General features: G+C 38.1%; 1 protein-coding gene across 7 annotated transcripts in view; it reads left to right on the forward strand.

The window, feature by feature from the left end:
• Positions 1 to 7,058: 7,058 nt before the first annotated feature.
• The window catches only part of WDR11 (WD repeat domain 11), a 56,930-nt gene continuing 40,738 nt past the window's right edge, over positions 7,059 to 23,250 (forward strand). For all 7 annotated transcript variants that reach the window (XR_010412598.1, XR_010412599.1, XM_064595339.1 and 4 more), the window contains exons 1-9: positions 7,059 to 7,206; positions 8,185 to 8,296; positions 13,184 to 13,337; positions 14,265 to 14,438; positions 16,465 to 16,651; positions 19,013 to 19,178; positions 19,860 to 19,974; positions 20,835 to 21,030; positions 21,531 to 21,634. Coding sequence is in view for 5 of the 7 variants with exons in the window: in XM_064595339.1 (XP_064451409.1) it covers positions 7,121 to 7,206; positions 8,185 to 8,296; positions 13,184 to 13,337; positions 14,265 to 14,438; positions 16,465 to 16,651; positions 19,013 to 19,178; positions 19,860 to 19,974; positions 20,835 to 21,030; positions 21,531 to 21,634 (1,294 nt within the window). In the remaining 2 variants the exon portion in view is untranslated. The remainder of the gene's footprint in view (positions 7,207 to 8,184; positions 8,297 to 13,183; positions 13,338 to 14,264; positions 14,439 to 16,464; positions 16,652 to 19,012; positions 19,179 to 19,859; positions 19,975 to 20,834; positions 21,031 to 21,530; positions 21,635 to 23,250) is intronic.

Raw genomic sequence — 23,250 nt, forward strand, 5'->3', positions numbered from 1 at the left:
TCAGCATCTGCTTTAGGAAAACCCAATCAGCAACAAACATCAACAGAGGCTTCCTGGAGAAATGTCTCTTCAGGTAAGTGCGGGAGAACTGATAGAATTAGGCAGACAAATGAGGGAAGGAGGCCACAGCATGTGATGGTTAATACAAATTCAATTCTGGTGTCACCTGGGGCTCCTATTGCTCTTGAGTCGAAGGCTGTCTTAGTAGTAAATGGGAGAAAACGTAGTTCCTTCACTCAGTTAATGATTATTGAGATGGTGTCACAGGAGGATTGGGGAGAGATATATGGGTAGGCCTCTATGATTGGACCCAGAATATGAGAATATTTGTGCCTCGTGAGAGTTATCAAAAGTTACCCTCTGTGATAGAGGCTCTTGGTGGTAGGAGGAGATAGTGGGGAAAAGGCCCTAAAGACGTCAGCTCACTTCCTTCCTCAGTCAGCCCAGAGCCTGCTCATGAAGCAGAGGCTCTGATGGGCTCAACAACATGAACTTCCTCTCTCTGGAGGTGATCCTAATGCTGCTATTACAGCAACCAAATCTAAAAACCCAGTAGGGTTAAATAAGCTGGCGGTAGATTAACTACAGCAGACTCACTCCATCATGGAAGAGCAGAGCTTCTCCCTCACTGGAATAGATCTCTTTCTGAATTTGGATTTGCTTTTCCTGCCCACAAGGCTTCTGCTGGAACCAACCTCCATGACTTGCCGGATGTATCCTGGTAGCCCACACAGTGTCACTCCTGTTCAAGGAACTTCCTTCTTGATGAGAGAAGTGTCCTTGGGAGATACCAGTCTTAGGGGCCATTGTCCCATCTACAACCCAAGGCTCTGCTAGTTTGGAGAAATGGGAGCTGAGCATAATGTCAGTTTGAACCATATGAAAATTATCATATTCAACCATTTTTTGGTCAAGAAGAATGGCAATTTCATATGATTCAGTCCAGCAACTGGTGGGATTTGGATGATCCCTTCTTCTGAGTGTGCACTGTTGCATTTTGAGCTATAAGAAGTAGTGGACCTGCTTGCCAGGAGCCATTATTTATAAGTGTAAATAGAGGAAGAAGTGTGCATGGGCACCCAGAGGAACAGGCCACAGTAGATACTTGCTGTTTTTCTCTGTCTACCCATAGACACATTTTTTACAATAAAAAAATATGACAGCATAAAAATAGTGGCATTAAAAAAAAATAGTGGCATTAAGCTTTGAATCTGGACACTCTAGAAAGACCTCCCAGAGAAAATACCAGATCTGATTTTTAAGGGAGGAGGAAGAGCTAGTCAAAGAAAGACAACAGGGTGTCCCAGAGAGAAGAAACAGCCTAAGCGAAGGCCCAGCAGTGGGAGAAAAGAGGCATTATCCTGGTTGACAGTGAGGTCCACCAAGCCTGCCTCACTGCTGTCTCTCCAGCAGTCACGGACAGGTGGATGGCCTCCAGCTGGACCCACAGCACCAGCCCTAAGAGGTGTGACATTGAATGAGGATGGATGAGGTAGGGTGGGAAGAGGAGGGCAGTAGTCAGGGGAGGACACCGTTGCCCAGGGGGACAGATTTGATCCAGGAGGGCATTGCGAATGCAGTTTTCAGAGCATAAAGGAAATTTTTACTGTACCTGAAACACTGTTTTAGAAGAATAGGTACTGTTCAGGGATGGAGAATTTCCCCAGTTTAAGAATTGATGTTGTGTTATTATCGCTTCCTCAAATCATTAAAGTACATATGAAAGCACCTACTATCTCCTGTTGTAGATTAATGAGCCCTAATGCAAATTCTGTAATACCAATATAACGCCGACATGAACATATTACCATGTAAAGACTGTTCTTATGGGCTAAATAAAGCAGAGAAGCAGTGGATTCCTCAATCATAGACACCATAAATGTCTTCCATAATGGCCACTCTATTCACCCTTTCTGTTTGGGCTCTCAGAAGTAACTCATATCCCCCACTTCCAGGGCCCCCAGAGAGGGCTCAGCTAGGACAGGCAGGACTTAAAACAGGAACATTTTAATATTGCTGCCATTTGCCCAATGGCAAGTTATGGTAAGAACTAAAACATTTTATATATTTTTTATATTTGTGATTTTATACATACACACACACATATATATATCATCAGAAGCACGAATTTCCATTTAATAAACTGCTTCTCAATAAATAGCAGTATTTAGCTCATCAAGTTTTATAGAATGTCCCTTTCTACAATTATGCAAGAATCCTAGTGGCTCTCCTTTTTAAAATATCTTAAGTGAAACTGAAGCCTGATCTGACAGAGAATTGACTTTTATAACAACTACATTCTACCCACGAGAAGATTAATGGCCATTTTCCTTCTCCACTTTCTGCTGAAACCCTTCATGCAAACGAGACAGATGTGAGGAACTTGACACATAGCAAAGTCAGGTCTGACTTTCCTAGTTAATTTGGCTGGAAACCCCTGGGCATTAACTTCACCCTCCAGAGAGCATCCTTCAGAGGTAGGAGCCCACTTGTCATTAATCAGCTGGTTTGGCGGCCACCCAGCTAGGTGTGTCCTGAGGCAGATGTGTGGGTCTGGTGGCAGTCTCTGGTCACCTGAACCAGCCTCCCAGGTGTGGGGCTCGATGACTCACAGGCAAGGTGAGGCTGTGAAGCCCAGGCTCCCCGCAGGGTCCATGTAGACAGTAAATGATAATTCTAGGATACAGCTCCTATTACATCAATGCCCCCATGGGAACTTGAGCAGGCCAGTGAGAGGAGCAGAGTAAGAGGGGAGGAAGGATGGCACCTCCTCCGCCTGCTACCTGGCTTATCACCTGAGGATAACCATTCAAAAATGGTTCCTTTTCATTAGCTTCTGTGACTGACACCTGGCCTAGAGCCAGATACACTGTGACTGATGCAGAACACCGTGTTGTCAAACGGCAGTGGGGCAAAAACAATGACTGTTTTTTTTTTTCCATTAAAGAACATGAAATTCCTGTATTTCAAAAAATTTCACAAAATAAAGGGCAGATTAAATTAGGAAAATACTTGCAAATGACGGTATCTGGTTACCAAGTGGAATATATTTACAAATGATTACATCTGATTATTGCATGGGAAAGGGGAGAGTAAAAATAGTGCTTATAGCATGACCTCTATTTTACAAAAAATAAAACATGTATGCATTTTAACCCACTGAGCCACCCAGGCGCCCTTAAAACATGTATGCATTTTAAAAGGAAGACACAGTCACCTCAAAGAAGCCAATCTGACCAGTGATCATAAAATTGACTTTTTTGTATTTATGCTTTTCTAAGACTCCCACATTTTCTACATTTATTTATTCTGTGATTTAGAAATTTTTAGTGAAACAGAGATAGTTATACTCGCTCCTATGAATTATTTTAGGGAAATAACTTAATAGAATGAAAACCAACTATAGGCATAAAGATATTTACTGCAGCTTTATTTTCATTATTTAAAAAAAATGGAAATAACTTAAGTATCAGGCAACAGTGGAGTAACTAAATAAGTCCACTCTACCAAATATTGTGGAGTCACTCAAATGATAATTATGATGACTACATAAATATTATAAATATAATTTTGATAGAATGTTCAAAGAAAAAGATTGACAAGATGTAGGTGTATTAGGCAACTATGTAAAATACATCTTCATTTGAACAACTGGGAGAAAATGTGTAAATATGATAATAGATACACTAGCAAGTGAAGATTACAGATACCTTTCTAAAAATTATATTGTTTTTCATATTTCAAAAGAGTGAAACAAGATGGTTCTGAATAAACACTTTCAGTATAGGTCAGGGTGGTAGGAGCCCCCTTGGTTTTATGCTGGCATCTGAGTCTCCTGATTCAGTCCATCCACACTCAAGCCTCATTACAGGGCAAATCTGAATTACAAGTCAGTCATCTACCCTGGGCAGAAACGCAAGTATGACACTCAGAGATTCAAAGTTAACAGAGACAAACTGGCATTTATTTTTAATTGCAACAATTAGTGGATCCTGTGAAAGACCAGACAGCATTATAAAGTCCGTAAACCTGTTAGAGTGGCTCACAATCTATTTCCACCAAAGTCCAAGCTCGTTAAGAGCAAGAAATCAATAGAATCATTTTTCCCCCAGAAATCATGATCATGTACCAGAAACAATCTTGTTAGGTTAATCTAATTTATGAAAAGCTATTCTGTGAACACATTGTTAAAGTACTGTTTACTTGGACTAATAAAATTCTGATGGAAAAATCAAATAAGAAAGTCCTCTAGTTTATTCTTCCTTTAAAAACAGCCAATAACTGGATAAACGTGCACTCACAGAACCTAAGTGGCCCCAGGAATGAGATATGCTGGCAGGTCAATTTTGTAGACCAGCTGGAAAGAGATAAAGGGCCAGAATGAGCTACTAGGAGGCAAAGGGTGACCTGGGTCCTCATCCTTAGTAGCCAGGACAGCCATTACATTGGAGAATCTTACATGTGGTATTTTTATCCCCTAAAATCATCCAAAGTCACAGATCTTGTGTCTGTCTAACGGCAAAGCCCTCCCCATTTCAGGCAATACCCCACTGCCCCTCCTGTGCTAAGGGTCTAAGAGTAGCACATCCCTCACACAACCTACTTGGGAGAAATGCATTTCACCATGACTGTTTTTCTCCGAAAACATCCTTTAGTCTAATAAACCTCTATTACCATGTCACAAAGTACAACAACTAATCCATTGTACTGTCATAAGTACTTGTAGTATGTAGATGTGAGAGGCGATCAGTAATGACAGTAGCCAAATAATAAATCAGGCTGATGATCATTCGCAAGGAAGTAAGGCGTGGGCAGAAGGTGTTTAAGGAAAAAATCCAAGGAAAGATGAACAGATGCCAAGTCGAGTCAGGCACACTGTTGGCAGTCCTGCTCAATTTCTGACCTTCACACTTGTCCAAACGTCTTCGAGCTCTTCTGTGTGCACGAGCCCGTGGAAACCATGCACTGTATGCAATACTCTACAGGTCTTTTTAATGCCCTTCTATTACTAATACAAGTCTCATTTGTTGAGGAAAGGAACCAAATCCCAATCCTTCTTTGTCCCCAATGGCAACCACTCTTCCTGGCATGCAGTTGGTCCTCAATAAGTGATTAATGGAGCAGGAGTTTTAAATGGCCGTAAGCATAAGGTCAATCAGGGCTTGAGTGCCATCACTGACTCCTTTTTGTCATCTCGTGGTTGCCATTGGGGACAAAGAAAGATTGGGATTTGGTTCCTTTCTGAAAAGGAATTCTAAGTCTAGTGGAGCGTATTTTTTTCTCCTATATTGCAGTTGCTTAAAAATATGTTAGTCTCCCCTGCTTGACAGACATATACGCAGATAGCAATCATGTGGGGTATGTATATTGAAATAACACAGTACAGCACAGAAGAGTTATTTCTCAGAGGCCACTATACAATATGTCCACTTACATCACATTGGCCAGAATTTAGTCTTATGGCTTGATCTGGTTGTAACGGGAGGTGGGATATGTATTCATTTCATGGAATGATAGTGTGCTCAGATACAAATTGTGCTTCTGTTCCTATGAAAGAAGGGGAAAATGAATTTGGGGAGCCAATTAGCAATCTCTGTCAGGAAGCATCAAAGATTTTTAATAAGGGAGTGGTAAATTTAGACCTGTGGTTATTGGCATCTCTGGTTGCCCCAAAAGCATCAGTAGGGAAGGATGTGGGACAGGAAAGGAAAGGGAAGCAACAACAGTTGCCAGAGAACAACTAAGAGACAAAGTGCGTTCTTTGGCTTCAACAACTAAGATGGTATTGGAGGTGATCTTTGAGAAAGCTGTTTTCTCAGAGTGAGGTGGACGCAAAAACCTAAAATGACAAAATTACCAATTATTTTGTCCCTTTTGTTGAATGCATTGGAGAAGAAACAGACATCTGGCAAAATTATTGCTGGAAAGAAATCATGGCAAGTGTTACAGTAAAGGGTATTGTGAAAGATTCGAAATGAAGTAAGGATTGTTAAGACAGTCAGTTGAAACAGAGTGGAGAGGTTGTGGATGCGGGCAGAAGTAGCAGGATGTATGCCCCTCTCCTGTTTCAATCCTGGGAACACCAGGAACTTCCGACTTTTGTCAGTTCCAACTCTACCACCTCCTGGAATACATCCTTCTATTTTGAACCGTAATAAAGATAATATAATACCTGTTAGCTAAAGATCTAAACATATATCGGATGGTCACCGTAAACTCTGCCAGCACCAATCTTAATTCTTTCCAAACAAGTATGTAACCTGGCAGTTTTTGCCTTTTTAAGACTGAGCTCCTGCTCCCTGGCAATTCAGAGAATACATTTTATTTCAGCGGACTCTGTGCCCCAGGGATTACGATCCGTAAAATCCCAAATAAATAATTTAGTTGCTTTACACACTCTTCTTATTGGCCGACAGTATAGATGATGTGCTGAGCACAGAGGAGAGGGAGATGGAGTCTGATTTGAAGGAGAGGAGACAGAGGAGAAACTGCAAAATGAAAGCTGCCCCCGACAAGCAGCTGGCCTCAGGAGTAATGTATTTTTTCAAGTATTTTCAAGACCAGATGTGGAGTGATCTCCATATTTAGAAATTGTTTATATTAGAGCCATTCATCTCATGCATTCTAATCATTTCATCCAGTCCTATTCCTATATTTGTTCTATAAACTTCTTGAGAGCGGAGGCCGTGTCTTCGCCTCACGCCTGATGCCTACGACAGTGCCTGGCATTTGGTCGTTGTCCTGAGCTAATAGATCAAAGTCAGAAAGGCTAATGGGGACTTTCAGCTCTTGCTTTTCACGATTTCCTGCAGGGTACAGAGGCCTACGCAGTCCCAACGTGAAGAAAACAGACCCAATGGAAAGCAGCCCCGCTGCCCCCAAAGCACAGCCCCGCGCTCCTCGGACTGGCAGCGCCAGCTGGGCGGCCAGACCTTGAGCGAGGCTGAACCGCTGAGACCGGAACCCGAAGAAGGCGGAATCCGAGGTGGTGGAAACTTGCTTTTGACGGAACCAAACGGCGGCGCTCACAGAGCCACCCGGACTCTTTTGGTAACGGAAGCGCAGTGGCCGCCGCTTCCTGGTTGCCGGTGGGCGCCGAGGGCCGCGTTGAGCCGAGGCGATGTTGCCCTTCACTGTGAACTTCAAGGTGTCGGCGCGCACCCTCACCGGGGCCCTCAATGCTCACAACAAGGCGGCGGTGGACTGGTGAGGGCGCCGGGCTTGGAGGACACCGGGTTCGGCCATGAGTGTGTAGGGAAGGGGAACAGGAGGTTTCACCCCCCGGTTCATTTGGCCTCGCCGAGCCTGGGTGCTGCCCTCGCGCTAGAGGTTTTCTTTAAATGCTGGGTTTTTGTTGTTACTATGAAGAGAGTAAATGCCCCATGTGTGAACCTTCCCTGTGCAAATGTAGTGGCCCTGTTTCTCCCAAATGTGTTTCTCTTTGCTCATTCCCCAAGCCTGCCTTCCCATCGCACTCGCCTGTCTTGACCTCTCCTCCCACATCCAGGCTCCTCTCCCTCCACCGTCAAACTCCCCTGCCCAGTGTCTCTTCCCCGGTTTGTCTTTTCCTTCTCTCTTTCTCTTTCATCTCCCTGTTTCTTACCTTTAGTCATTCCACAACCTAGAGCCGGTGCTGGTCGCCTGTACCCTCACCTGTCATCTCACCTTGACCTTTCCACCGTAAACTAACACTGAACTCCGAACATTAATACTTAGATGGAAAGCGAAATTCTGTAGCTGGGGCTGCTGGGAATGTTGGCAAGAGCGAGGAAACCTCCTGTCCAGTGTTTGTCTTTTTGTCTGGTTGGAAGGACCAGGACTGGTCACAGATGCCTACGGAACATGATCTCAGGCACTTTTTTTTTGTGAGTGCTCAGGATTCGAAGTTGAATAAGACAAATAGGCGACAGGGGTTGCTTTGTGCATCTCCGGGGCTGTATATGCATGTCTCTTAGAACCTTTTTTATCCACATGAAAAACAAATGTCAACATTTTTAGTTTAGCTAGACATTTTATTTAAATGGGATAAGGTAAAAACAAAACAAAACTGGCCTTTATGCTTCAATAATAATTTTATTAATGGTAGTACGTATTAGATTTGTGATTTATTTTAGCATGCCTCTTGGCAAGAGAGAAGTTAAGTCTTTGTTTTGTACTCAAATTTTAATATCACTGTTTTGTTAGGGGCTGGCAAGGTTTAATTGCTTATGGATGTCACTCGCTTGTGGTAGTGATCGATTCCAATACTGCCCAAACTCTTCAAGTTTTAGAAAAACATAAAGCTGATGTGGTCAAGGTAAGTCAAATCCCACTTTCACCCTATAACATATTGCCTATTCTGAAGTTTTAAATGTCACTAGATTCTCATTAAGTCATATATGTAAATGTTGAATAGCTTTTAAACATAATGATTCATTTGGGGTAGCCTAGCATTTTCATGTATATGATTTAATGGCAATCCAGGATGAGCTATTAAATACTAGCTCTTAGGTGATTTTAAAGATGATGGATAACACCAGTTCTACCATTTACTCATTCATTCATTCGTTTTGAGCACTTAGCATATGCTAAGGATATAGAGATGAAAGCCCTCAAGCAATTCATTGTCTAATGAGGAACGATGAAAACATATAAATACGGTATGCTAAGTGAATGCTTAGGGACAAAGGAAGCTACCTAACACCTAGTTGTAGGGATCAGGGGAGGGTCCCAGAAGTCTATCCAGTTTAGGGACTGGTAAACAGTAGTTAACCAAGTGAAGAATAGGGGAAGGAGCACCACAGATAAAAAGAAGACTGTACACAACGGTAAGTAGTGGGGTATAAAGTTGGCTAAAAGTTGGGATATGGCTAGAGGGTTATGGACGAGGAGGCAGCCAGAGAAATTTGTCCTGTCCTGAGAGTGTTCGATGGTTTTGAAGGAGTTTGGATTTTTAAGTAGGCAATTGATAAGGTTGTATTTGTATTCTATAAAAACTTACTCTGGCAGCAGTGAGGATTTCTTGGAGAAAGGCAAGATGAGGCAGTGAGATCATTTAGGAGACTTTTGCAGAAATTTTGGCAGGAAATTCTAAGGGCCTAAAATAAAGCTGAGGCAGGAAGGAGTCATATTCAGGAGCTGCTGAAGAAGTAAACTTGATAGCCTATATAGTAATCAGTTTAAGGAGAGTCAGGGAATAGAATGATTCCAAGTTCTGTTTAAATAACTGAATGATAGTGTTGCTATGACAAGGGGAGTAGGTGTGAAATCAGTTTAAGTTTTCAACATGCAAAGTCTGAGACGCCTGGTGCAATTGATTCACAGTGACTTGAAATCTTAGAGAAGATTAGAGATTGAGATTTGGGGATTTTGGTTTGTTTGTTTTTGATAAAAGCTTTATTGAGATATTCAGACCATAAAATTCACCAGTTTATAGTGTACAATTCCATGGCTTTTAATATATTCATAGAATTGTGTAGCCAGCACTGCAATTTCATCACTGCACCTGTTAATAGCTGCCCCCCATCCCCTCATTCCCTTCATCCTTAGGTATCCAGTAAAATACTCTCTGTCTCTGTAGATTTGTCTATTCTAGACATTTCAAATAAATGAAATCACACATTAAGTGTCCTTTTGTGCCTAGCTTCTTTCACCTTCTTTCACTCAAGGTTCATCTGTGTTTTAGCATGTGTCAGTACTCTGTTCCTTTTTATTGCTGAATAATATTCCAGTCCACAAGTATACCATATTCATGTATTGATGGACATTTGGGTATTTCCCAGTTTTTAGGCATCATGAATAATGTTGCTATGAACATTTATGTACAAGTTTTTGTGCGAACATGTGTTTTCATTTCTCTTGGGTATATACAGAGGAGTGGAATTGCTGACACATATGGTAACTCTGTGTTTAACTATTTGAGGAACTTCCAGACTATTTCCAAAGAGGCTATACCATTTTACATTTCTATTAGCTGTATATGAGGATTCCAGTTTCTCCACATCCTCACCACCATTTGTTATTATCTGTCCTTTTGATTCTAGCCATCCTATTATTAATGGTTCTCATTGTGATTTTGGTTTGCATTTCCCTGGTGGCTAATGATGTTGGGCATCTTTTCGTGTGTTAATTGGCCATTTGTATATCTTCTTTGAAAAGTGTCTATTGAATCCTTGGCCCATTTTAAATTGTCTTTTAATTATTGAGTTATCAGAATTCTTTATGTATTCTACATAGAAGTCCCTTATAAGATACATGGTTGGTAAATATTTTCTTTCATTCTGTAAGCTGTCTTACACTTTCTTGTTGGTGTCCATTGACACACTAAAGTTTTTAATTTTGATGTCCAATTTATCTATTTTTCTTCTGTTTCTCCCATTGTTAAGATTTACACCTTTGTTTTCTTCTAAGAATTTTACAGTTTTAGCTCTTACATTTAGGTTCTTGATCCATTTTGAGTTAATTTTTATATATAATGTGAAGTAGGGAAAAATGCAGCTGATTTTTGTATATTGACCTATATCCTGTGGTCTTGCTAAACTCACTAGACCTAGTAACTTTGAGGGGATTTTTTAAATAGACAATCATGTCATCTGCAGATAATGGCAGTTTAGTTTTTTTCATTGATAATCTGTATGTCCTCTATTTTTTCTTTTTCTTGTCGTGTTGCATTGGCTGGGACCGTTACTATAATGAACAGGAATAGTGAGACTATATTCTTGTTTTGTTCCTGAGCCTGGGGGGAAAACATTCAGTCTTCTACCATTAAGTCTGGTGTTAGGTATAGGGTTTTATTTTGAAAAAATACGTTCTCCCTCCCACCCATTTCCCTGATCTTTTTGGCATTTCTGGCGTTCTCTTTTCTTTGTGTGGATCCAGGTTTCAGTCTGGTATTATATTCCCTTTGCCTGAAGAATTTCCTTAAAGTTCTTGAGGTATATATCTAATATAGGTTGATTCTCTTGGTTTTTGTTTGTCTATGAAGATATTTCATCAGTTTTTTTCTCTTGTAATTCTTGAAAGATATTCCACTATCTTCCAGCTTCCATAATTTCTGAGAGAAATTCTTGTCTTTATTTCTCTATATGCAGTGTATGTTTTCTTGTCTGACTGCCTTCAAGATTTTCTCCTTATCCTTAGTTTTCAGCAGTTTGATTATGATATGTCTAGGTGATTTAAAAAAAAAAAATACACACACGCACTGCTTGGGGTTTACATAAATGGAATTCAAGCACTTATATACATAGATGCAATCAATTCTTATCCATGATAGTTTTATTCTGTAAAGTTGCTGCAAACACTGAAATTAGCAAATACTGAAATGTTGATTGCTCAGTTGATTGAATTGTTGATTGTAGGGTAAATACAACTTAGGTTCTTGTGAGCCTCTTGTCACAACATTTTCATCAACTGATCAATATATAACCTTGTTTTGTATTTGTTTTGTTGATTCATTAACATTGAACTCACAGCCAACAGCACTAAAACTCATGCCTGAACAGGGCTTATCTTTCGTGTTTATCCCATAAGGCACATCACAACTTCTTATGCTTGGGACCACTAGGCAGCACTTCAGCACTGTGCATTGGGACCATTTTGAATTTGAACAATGAAATCATCAATAAAAAGCACAAAAATGCCCCCCCCCCAAAAAGTGGTGCTCAATAGACCACGAGAAAGACACTTGTTTGCATTATGAGAGCTGAAATAAGAACATTTTGTTTCACCTGGGAATACACATGTCTATTGGTGACTCAAATTTTTCACCACTCTGCATGTGTCTGAATGACTGTGAAAGCACTGCAAGTATTCATTTTTTAAGTAAAATCACAAATTCCAGTGAGTGGGCAAACACATCTGCAAATAATGCGGATTGACTGTATATACACACACTAAATATAAAATATACACATAGACACACATTCAAACATGTACATATATGCATATACACTCTCTTTTTTTTTTTTTAAGATTTTATTTATTTATTTGAGAGAGAGAGAATGAGAGAGAGCAAGCACATGAGAGGGGGGAGGGTCAGAGGGAGAAGCAGACTCCCCGCCGAGCAGGGAGCCCGATGCGGGACTCGATCCAGGGACTCCAGGATCATGACCTGAGCCGAAGGCAGTCGCTTAACCAACTGAGCCACCCAGGCGCCCGCATATACACTCTCTTAACACATTTTATTTTAAAAAATTCTGGCCTGAGGAAAAGATGTATTACAACAGAATCTTAAGGCTTATCAACACTGAAGTTCAGAAAACTTTTTGTTTTGTCTTTTCTATGAATTCTTTAGGAATACTGTAGGGAAGGCACACTTCCCTGCCTTGGCACTAGGTATGAGTTTGTGTTTATGTATATATACACTCATGTGTCTCTATACATATGTTTATATATGTATATATTTGAAGATTCTGTGGTGTTTGAGTTCATTCATTAAATACATATTTGTTGAGCACTAGCTTTGGTGGTCTGTTAAGATCTGGGAATAGAAATGTGAACAAGGCCTGCATGATCCTACCCAGTGGAGCTTACAGTTCACGGGTTGGTGATGGGTCAAAATGGGGTAAATAAAGCAATTACAAATTGTTGTTTGTTAAATGCTTTGAAGAAGACAAACTGGATGCTGAGCTAGAACAGAGGGGAGGCTGTAGCCACGGAAGGCCATGGCTTAGGGTGAAATGAAGACGTGTGTTTTGTTCATGACTCAGGATTAACTTGATTTGTGCTGGAATCTTGTGGTTTTTATTGTAAAAACTCCACTCTTATGATGTTGCTAGAGGTATGAAGCATATATTTTTTTTTTTAAGAAAATTAACATCTTTTTTCCAGTTTTATGAAAAGGACAGCTAGAGGGTTTTTTGCTTGCTTTTGTTTTCCATTTTTTCCTCTGCAAGGTTTTGGTAGTTCTAAGTTGTCTCCTTTTAATTAGGAGAGTAGAGTACAGAAAACCATTCTACTTAGTAATTTAGGATTTTAGATGTTTTGTCATGATTAAATTTTATGATTGTATTGCAACTTTAAAAAAATACCACATAATAAAAGTCTGACTTTCGAGATGGAAAACAGTTTCCTGTTTATTCTTTCTAAATGTTTTTGTAACATAAGTGTAGAATGTAGTTTGGGTTCTGGTTGATGTTTTATGAAAATTGTGTTTAGTTTCATCCAGTACAAGTATTTACTTGATTTGATTTCTTCTTGATACTAGGTTAAATGGGCCAGGGAAAATTATCACCATAACATTGGCTCACCATATTCCTTGCGCTTAGCTTCTGCTGATGTCAATGGAAAGATCATCGTTTGGGATGTAGCTGCGGGAGTAGCTCAGTGTGAGATCCAAGAGCATGCCAAACCTATTCAGGGTGAGGAAAGTCTGTGCTCTGCTAAGTGTTTATATTAATACACTTACTTTTAGAGTGATTTTTTTCCCTTTTAATTTCATCACTTCCCAGTTAACTCTTGATTGTGTTCAGCGTGTTTTATTGATCTGTATCTAGCTTTCTTGTCCTTATCAGTATATTTCTGTGCATATTTCCTCAAATCTCAGATGATTTGTGGTTTAGTAAATTGCATTAATTTTAGCATTGGCCTCTATCAAGCATGAAAAAAATTAAACTGCTATAAAAGTCTTGTAATCTAAGCTACAATAAAGTAAACTTGGCTGAATTGCTATTTTGAATTAGCCCTCAGTGCTTACTTTCCATTAATAGAGATGATACAAATTTTATTTTCATTTTCATATAGATTGTGTGTTTATGTTACTACTTAAAACCAATATGGTATTCTTTCGACTCAAGGCTTTGACTGAGTGGCTTTCTTGACTGAGTGAATTTTTTAGATGACTATTTAAATATTTGTTGAGTACATTGTACTAGGTACTGAACGAGATATTTGTTCTCTTTATTATCATGTAAAAAATGTGAAACTCTGCAAAGTCCCGTTAAGTAATTCCACAAAGATGTTAGGAGAGCCTGACGTTGATCATGGCCAGGACAGTCTTTGACGCAAAGTTTTAAGTAATGATTAAGTGAAAATTTTGTCTTGTATTTTCTTTGAAGTAATTTGAAAATGTTGATCTTGAGATTCTAATGTCCAGACAGCTCATTTTAATATAAAACTACTTTTCCTGTGCAGTCCTGACATATATACACATGTATGCAACATAGGGAGAGGGGAAGTTAAGATTTTAAGGATTGTGGGGAAAAAAAACAAAACCCTATATGTCAAGGGCACATTAACCAAGTCTTCTGAAGTGATTTCTGAATTTTGCCTTTATCTGGTCTTTGCAGATGTTCAGTGGTTGTGGAATCAAGATGCTTCCCGAGATTTACTACTTGCTATCCACCCACCAAATTATATTGTGCTCTGGAATGCAGATACTGGCACCAAACTGTGGAAGAAAAGCTATGCAGATAACATTCTTTCTTTTTCTTTTGACCCTTTTGATCCCTCACATTTAACTTGTGAGTAACAGATTCTTGTGGAAAATGAGTTCTTTATAATATAGTTAATGCTCTGTACATAAGATATACACAACCCATATCATACATCTAATATGTTAAAACAACAAAGTGGAGAAGTCCATATACCTGCAGCATCTAATATGGATACTAAATCATAATCCCATATCATTTGCAAGTATTTTGATGGCTAGAAATTTAAATCAGCAAGCTGTACCTTCACTGTGTTGAATTTGTAAATAGAATTCAATTAGCTGGGGAGAGAGAGTTGCTGTGCTATTCTAATTTGGGCTTAATTAAATTTGTTTTTCTAGGAACATATAAAGAACCTGAGTCAAAGGTTTCATTTAGTATGTGGCCAAATTCAGTTCTTCCTTCTAAAAAATCATTTAAATTCATGCATGTGTTTTGAGTGCCATAAATAGATGCATGTGAGGCACAGAATAAGCCCAAGGGAATTTTTTCTTGCAGAGGTTGTTTTTGCTACTGTGCTTTTGGTGTTTTCACTGAGCTGCTGATCAAAAAATTTGATTTGTTTTTAGACACATGTTTTTGTGACTAAATGGTTTAGGAAATATTCTTCATTCAGTTATCCAATAGATATTTCTTGAGCTATTACTATATTCCAGGAATAAAGGGAATGAAGGGGAATGGGAGGGCTGGGAATGGGCCGGTTGTTGTATTAGATAAAGTGGTCAGAGTAGGCCTCATTTTGATACTTGATCAAAAACTGGAAAGAGATAAGGGAATTAGCTGTGGGAAAGAATGTTTCCCCTGAATTTGAATGACTCAATTCTTTTATCTACCAGCATTTGTTATTACTGAGTGTGTATTTGTGTGCTGAAGAAAGAAGAGAAGTGTGTACACGCAGAAACTAAAATGGGAAACACGGCTGTGCAGTTATAGTAATGTGTGGTTAGGCATTGCGTGTGTATAGACATATACGGTCCGTGTGTACGAACATGTGCATACGTGCACTCACTCCTTAGTGTGCTATGAAATGCAGTGCTGTGGGAACACAGAGCAGGGCTGCTCTAGCTGATCCATTGACTGAGGGAGGGCAACACAAAAGAAGAATGAGACCTTGGAAGGTGAGTTCTGTCATCTGAAAAGGAGACAAGGCCTCAGGCTAACTTACTGCATCTCTGTAATTTGGTTGATAAAAGCACAGTATATTTCAAAACGTCAGTTCACCTAACAGCTTTGATTTACTCATCTTGAATGTGCCAGGACTGTCATAGCTCTTGAATACTTGTTTGCTCCCTGTGCTTAAAGCAGCCTCACTAACTGCAGGGAGCCAGGATAGATGAGATTTCTCTGTTTAGATATCTTTGTATTAGCCCCGGTGTTGAGGGAGATTATTTTTCAGTCATAAAAAGGCAAAATTTGTATTGCTAAATATGGTGCTCCCTTCTTGAATACTTCTGTTTCCTGTACACTTAGTAAGCCATTGTTGGCACTCTGTTTTTACCCTGGATATAAAGAGAAAAAGAACACTCTGCTATACTTCCTAAGGTTCAATCTGATGCTCCAAAAGAAAAAGGAAATATTTTTAGACTGAGTAGCTCATGATAATCATAAAAAATTAGTATCACATCACATATTTAAACTTCGCTAAGTGTGATATGCAAAGCCTCTTATATATGGGATTTTTTTTTTCTTCTGTGAATTTTATATTCTGAAAAGTCTCTGGATTTTGAAGTTACGGGATATAATGAGGAAAGGTTTTTAATGACGTGCACTGAATTATTTGGAAGAACAAACATTTCTTTCTGCCAGTAACCTTCTGATATCTTTTTAATATAAAACATTAATTTAGAACGCTGAGCTTGGAGGCCTCTGATGAATTGTAATGGACCACCTGTTTCAGTTCAACTTGGAGAACATTCCAGTTATGTTATGACTCCATTACACTGCCAGTTCTATATTATTAAAATTATCATTACCTTGCTTTCAAAATTGTATTGGAATAAAACTCTGTGCTAAATTTGATTAAACTTTAATCAGAGTTTTGCTTCTCTCAATATAGTACTCACCAGCGAGGGTATTGTATTCATCTCAGACTTCTCTCCATCCAAGCCTCCCTCGGGCCCTGGGAAAAAAGTTTACATATCCAGCCCACACTCTAGCCCAGCTCATAACAAGCTCGCTGCAGCCACAGGGGCCAAGAAGGCTCTTAATAAAGTAAAAATCTTAATCACTCAAGAGAAACCTAGGTAAGTTACAAGTATAAAACTAACCACGTTCATCTATTTATCATCCATTCATGAAATGTCATTTTTGAAGATGTACTAATACTGATTTTATTCTTTACCTCACCCTTTCTCATTTCCAGTTTTGAATTTATATGGAGGAGAATGTTCTCTCTGTCTCTTCCCCAAAGAGGAGATTCCACCTTTGATGTGGCTCCTTGTGTCTAGTGATCATGTTAACCTCTCCCCCACTGATTTTTACAGATCACAGTTTTTGGCTTCTGATTTTTAAATCTGAAAATATAAGATGAAGATTCCACCGTTGGCAATTGAATACATTAAAAAATTGGGGACAAAAGCTGGATTTTCATTTTAAATACATTTTCCTCACTTAAGTGCTGTGCAGTCTCATTAGCTAGTAAAATATGGGTGTTTTTCTTATGCATGTAAAGATGTTTCTCGTACTGATTAAGGACCAGGATTCTAGGGGAAATTATAGCTACGTGACTCAGAAAATTCTTTAATCTTGCTCAAATTTCACTCTCCCAATCTCTAAAACAGCATTTTATAGGATTTTATATGGTTGTTGTGAGGATTAAAATACAGTAGCTTAAGTACTTAATGTAGTGGCAGATAATTTGGTAAGCATTTATTTGGTAAATGCTACCTATTATTGTTTATTTCAGAAATTGCAACTGAATAAAATTTTAAGTAACTAATTTTGTGCATTGGAAAAATAGATTTCAATTTTTTTTCCTCGAAAGCTATGATTGTTCTTATTTTTATTGCTTTGGCAGTATTTTGGCATTCATTTTAAAAAGACTCCTATTTTTAATATACTAAGATTATTCTGCCTAGATTTTGTGGGTGATTACCTGAAAAATATATGGTAAAATACAGATTGCTCTATAAATATATTCTGAATTTATATATAAATATCACTTTTATGTATTAAACCATAGGCTTGTTAAGTTCACTAATTTATCCCCCGCCCTGTGCTGAAATAATTTGATTGCTCCTTACATATTTTAAGAGAATTTTCTATTATTTTTCATTGGTTCTGTGTTATAGATAAATCTTTTAAAGTCTGAATTGTTTTATATTATGATTTGTATGTGTTATATCTTCTCATGAGTCATACGTTCATTTTGAGTTTTGGGGAAATGAATTATTAATCCCTTCAAATAGAACTGCTCCAGGTGCTTTTATGTACATTATTACATGTGATCCTGCTACAGTTCTGGGCCGTAATACTGTGCCTATTTTGTAAGTGAGGAAATTGAGCTCCACATTGTTTTAAATATGTTCCTCAAGCTTACCCAACTAGGAAGTGGCAGAGCCAAGATTTTAATGCAATCCATGTTCCTCTTTGTAGTCCTCTAATCTAACTTTATTTTATTTTATCTTTGGTACAAAAAGGTGGTTTTATTAAAGCACGGGGATAGGACCCGTGGGCAGAAAAGAGCTGCCTAACTTTATTTAAAATTTAAAACTCTGTAATCATTATGTAAAAAGAAAGTAGTATATAATTATATGTTTATTATATGTTTATTCCTAGTAATGTTTATTCCTAATGTTTATTCCTATTGATTAGGAATAAAATGAGTCTTGAGACTCTGAACTATCTACAATCTTTATAAAGTTTTATTAATTTTATTTACACAGAAGAAAATGCTGTGATAAGTGAATATAATACCTTACTTTGTTTCAGAAAAGATTTAAGACAGCTTAAAAGTGAATGAAGACAGAGGGGAAGAAGTGACTTGCCCAAGGCCATACAGATAATCCATTGGCTCCTGGTCCAAGGGCCCTAATTACCCAGATTGTTTTGTTTTGATGCTGAGTCTTGATTTCAGCAATCTCTTTGGTACTTCTGATGGCAAAATAAAAATAAAACTATTAGTTTTGTCACTTACCATCTTATAGACTTATTACTTAAATTTTTTTTTTTAATAAAGATTTTATTTATTTGAGACAGAGAGAATGAGAGACAGAGAGCATGAGAGGGAGGAGGGTCAGAGGGAGAAGCAGACTCCCTGCCGAGCAGGGAGCCCGATGCGGGACTCGATCCCGGGACTCCAGGATCATGACCTGAGCCGAAGGCAGTCGCTTAACCAACTGAGCCACCCAGGCGCCCTTATTACTTAAATTTTTCAAAAATTTAGAAACGTATCTCTATCCAACCTATGCAATACTATTGTCATAATTGGCACAGAGATCTTAGTTTTAGATGCTAGTCCCTATTGGTCATTTCAGGAAACAATTGTACCTTCTTATTGACAAGTTAGGTGGAAAGGACAAAATTCAGTCCTTTATTAGCTTTTTGGATATGAATAAAGTCTTTGACTCATTTCTTGATCCCTAAAGTATGTTTACTTTTTTCAGCGCTGAATTTATAACTCTCAACGATTGCCTTCAGTTGGCATATCTGCCTTCCAAAAGAAATCACATGTTGTTACTGTATCCTCGAGAGATTTTAATCCTTGACCTTGAGGTGAATCAAACAGTGGGTGTGATTGCAATAGAACGAACAGGAGTTCCATTTCTGCAGGTATCTATGATTTAAAAATTACATCCCTCCAAGCTGATTATGAATGTTATAGGGAGAAAAAACATAATCTTGCAGAAGTCCTTAGTTCCACTTTGTCTTTTCTATTTATTTAAAAATTAACGATGTTATTGTATATTCCTATTTTTCTGCACTCTTGATTTGATTTACCCTAGAAATTCTTCTGATCTGAAGATATTTATTGAACTATTTAAGTTACCTGGATAAAGACAAATTTTTTATGACAATAAATGGATGGATTTTCTTTGTTTTTTAGAGATTTATTTATTAGAGAGGGAGCATGCGTGTGCACATGCGCACGAGTGCCAGCAAGCCGGGGGTGGGGGTTGGGGGTTGGGGGGGTGCAGAGGGAGAGAGAATCCTGAAGCAGACTCCCTGCTGAGTGCGGATCCTGATGGCAGGGCTTGATCCCAGGACTCAGATCATGACCTGAGCTGAAATCAAGAGTTGGCTGCTCAACTGACTGAGCCCCCCCTCCCAGGTGCCCCATAAATGGAGACTTTGAATAATTCATTTAGTTTTTAAAGCTTGGGATTATGTGTGTATTTTTGTTTTTCTTTTTTTTTTCTGCCCATATGCTCTAAATATGAGTTTATGAGCTTCCCAGCATATACTTTTTAATCTATTGTGTTTTTTTTAAATGACTACATTATCTATTTAAAGGTAATACCCTGCTTTCAACGTGACGGTTTATTTTGCCTACATGAAAATGGTTGTATAACTTTACGTGTTCGAAGATCTTATAATAGTATTTTTACCACTTCAAATGAGGAACCAGGTGAGTTTATAGCTCAGAATAATGTTAATATATTTTTCTTCAGAATTTCCTAAGTCTTTATGTGACAAATACCAGCCAAAGCTTGGAGTTAATGGTAGTCCTGGCCTTGGAAAAGTAGACTATGATTGTAAAATGAAGCATAAAAAAGCACAAGCCCATGGTTAATTTCATGGTGTTATAATAGTGCTCCTCCTATATGCAGCAAAGAAAGTAATATTTTGTAATTCCTTAATTATATCCATGAGCCAAGTAGATATTATCTTTGTGAATTTTTCTTCAGCACAAGTGGAACCTTGTAAAATACCTTTATTATTACACCCCTGACTTCTCTGCTTTAGGAACTTCCATTATAAAATGACATAGGTTAATAAGTCTCCAGGGTATTCAGTTGTCAGTTTCAGTCTTATCCTGGAGAATAAAAGCACTGTTTTGTAAAATGATGTATTACCTAAAAGCGAAAGTGACTTTCACATCTTTTGTAGAGTACCATTATTTTCAGGCTTACTATAGGCCACTATAAATTATGATGACCTGTAGTGTACTGTACATTATTTAGTCATATCACTATTGATCCTTCTTCAAAGTTATTTTCTTTGTTTTAAAATATTAAAAAACAAACTATGTTGATTGTAGTTTTTATTTTGGAAACTAAACTTGGTATAGACAGCCATTAAATGAATTATATTTATATTCTCAAGAAATTAGTAATACTTGTAAAAGGAGAAGGCATTGTTGACAAACTTTGTGCTAGTGAAGGAATGATGTTCTTTTTAGTTGAGGTTTTATTTAAATTAAAGCAAATAGTAGTGATATTGCTGTGTTGCTTTCCGATATTTAAAAGAAAACAATACTATGTTAAGATCCAGATCCTGTCCAAGAGCTTACCTATGATTTACGAAGCCAATGCGATGCAATCAGGGTGACAAAAACTGTCCGTCCCTTCAGTATGGTGTGTTGTCCTGTCAATGAGAATGCAGCTGCCCTCATTGTGAGTGATGGCAGGGTCATGATATGGGAACTGAAGTCTGCCGTTTGTAATCGAAATTCACGGAGCAGGTAAGTGAATCAATAGGATTCTTTTCTGGTTTGCTTTGTTTCCTCTTTTAAGAAAATTACTAGAATCAGGGGCGCCTGGGTGGCTCAGTCAGTTAAGCATCTATCTTCAGCTCAGGCCATGATCTCAGGATCCTGGGATCAAGCCCCATGTCAGGCACCCTGCTCAGCAGGGAGCCTTCTCCCTCTCCCTCTGCTCCTCTCCCCTGCTTGTGCTCTCTCTCTCTCTCAAATAAATAAATAAATAAAAAATCTTCAAAAAAAATTACCAGAATCATATGAAAATAACAGGGACTTTAAAAAAATTTTTTTTTAAGTGAGAATTTAGACTTTAGATTATTAGGGAATTATCTAAACCTGCTAGAAATATTTCACTGTGGTTAAGATTAATAAATTCTATAAAAATGGATAGAATGCCATGATCTGAAATTAGTAATTTGGGTTACTAAAATGTGACGTAGGTTTTAAGTATGTAAAAACATGCAATTATTATGTCTTTGCAGTAGTTCTGGTGTATCACCTTTATATTCACCCGTGTCTTTCTGTGGAATTCCTGTAGGAGTGCTACAGAATAAACTCCCAGACCTCTCCTTAGATAACATGATTGGTAAGCTATTTTTTTCCTCTAACATTTATGTTAGGTATTCTCGAAGGGCAAAATTAATAGAGTCACTGATTTGCAATTGTTTTAAAGTCAAAGTTAATACTTGAGAAGACTAAAATGGATCATTTTTTTCCTCACTAAATCAGAGGGTATGAAATATTTAAGCATAAATGCATATATTGACATTACAGTTATCGGAATTAGAAAACATTCACTCATGAGAGACTCTTGATTTAAATAAAGGAGATGACATTAGGCGTTTGAATGCTAGATCTATCCTGTGTTGAGCTATACCCTGCTCCTCAGGGCTTTCATGCAGTCTGGTCCCTTGGCTCGGAACTGAATACATACTTTCTCTTTCTCCCTTTCTGCTACTCCTCATTTAAAATTCGACTCAAGTGTTGCTTTCTTTAGTCTCCCTAGCCTGACTTAAATGTTCTTCATTTGCAGTCCCTAGTAGTTACCAGTTGATTGTAACTGTGATTTTGTTTGTTTCCTCCAGTAAATTATAAACCCTGTAAGTGTGGGACATGCTTGATTCCACTTTGTATCCCCAGTACTCGGCAAAGAGCCTTGTACGTTCAAGCTGTGCAACAAACATTGAAGGAATAAAGTGAGCAGTATTAGAAAAAGTTATTTTAGCATCTTGATGCACATTTTTAAACTTTCACGTTGGGGATTCTTTCAACAAATTTATTTACAAATAAAATATTGGTTCAGTTGTTTAATTATTATAGGGTCAGTATTTATTAAAGGAAGAATGAGGATTTGTGATTTCAAATATTGTACAAATAGAAGTTGCAAATATGCCAAGTAATTTTGATGTCTTAATTCTTTTAAAATTTGTAGCTGTGGCTTATAAAGGATTTTCTTTGTCATTATTTGTTCTTTCATAACGTAATTGGAGATCAGTATTTAGTAGGTTTTTTTGTTTAGATGCTAGATAGATGATAATACTAGGAAGAGTATTACCTTACTAATCTTAATCAGAAATGACATTGGGTGCTTAATGCTGTGTTAAGTACTGTGCTAAATGCACTGTTTAGATGCTAGATAGATGATAATACTAGGAAGAGTATTACCTTACTAATCTTAATCAGAAATGACATTGGGTGCTTAATACTGTGTTAAGTACTGTGCTAAATGCACTGTGTATTACCTTAATAACCCTGCAAAGTAGGTAATATTATTATTTTTATTTTATGAAAGTGGGAACTGAGACCCAGAGAGATTCTAAAAAAAACTTGCTCAATACTACACAGCAAGGTGTCTAAGTGATATAAATTACATTTTTTTAAAAGACAAAAGGATACAGATTGTATACAGTTCCTGACAATGTAGTCGATTTAAAAGCATTAAATGGGGCGCCTGGGTGGTTCAGTCATTAAGCATCTGCCTTCGGCTCAGGTCATGATCCCAGGTCCTGGGATCGAGCCCTGCATCTGACTCCCTGCTCCGCGGGAAGCCTGCTTCTCCCTCTCCCACTCTCCCTGCTTGTGTTTCCTCTCTTGCTGTCTCTCTCTCTGTCAAATAAATAAATAAAATCTTTAAAAAAATAAGTAAAAGCATTAAATAAATAAAGCTTTGCTACTTGAAAACATTTTAATTAAAACTTTTAA

Source organism: Mirounga angustirostris, unplaced genomic scaffold (assembly GCF_029215605.1).
Source record: "Mirounga angustirostris isolate CCGP_5_RB_7025 unplaced genomic scaffold, mMirAng1.0.hap1 SCAF_6, whole genome shotgun sequence".
NCBI lineage: Eukaryota > Metazoa > Chordata > Mammalia > Carnivora > Phocidae > Mirounga > Mirounga angustirostris.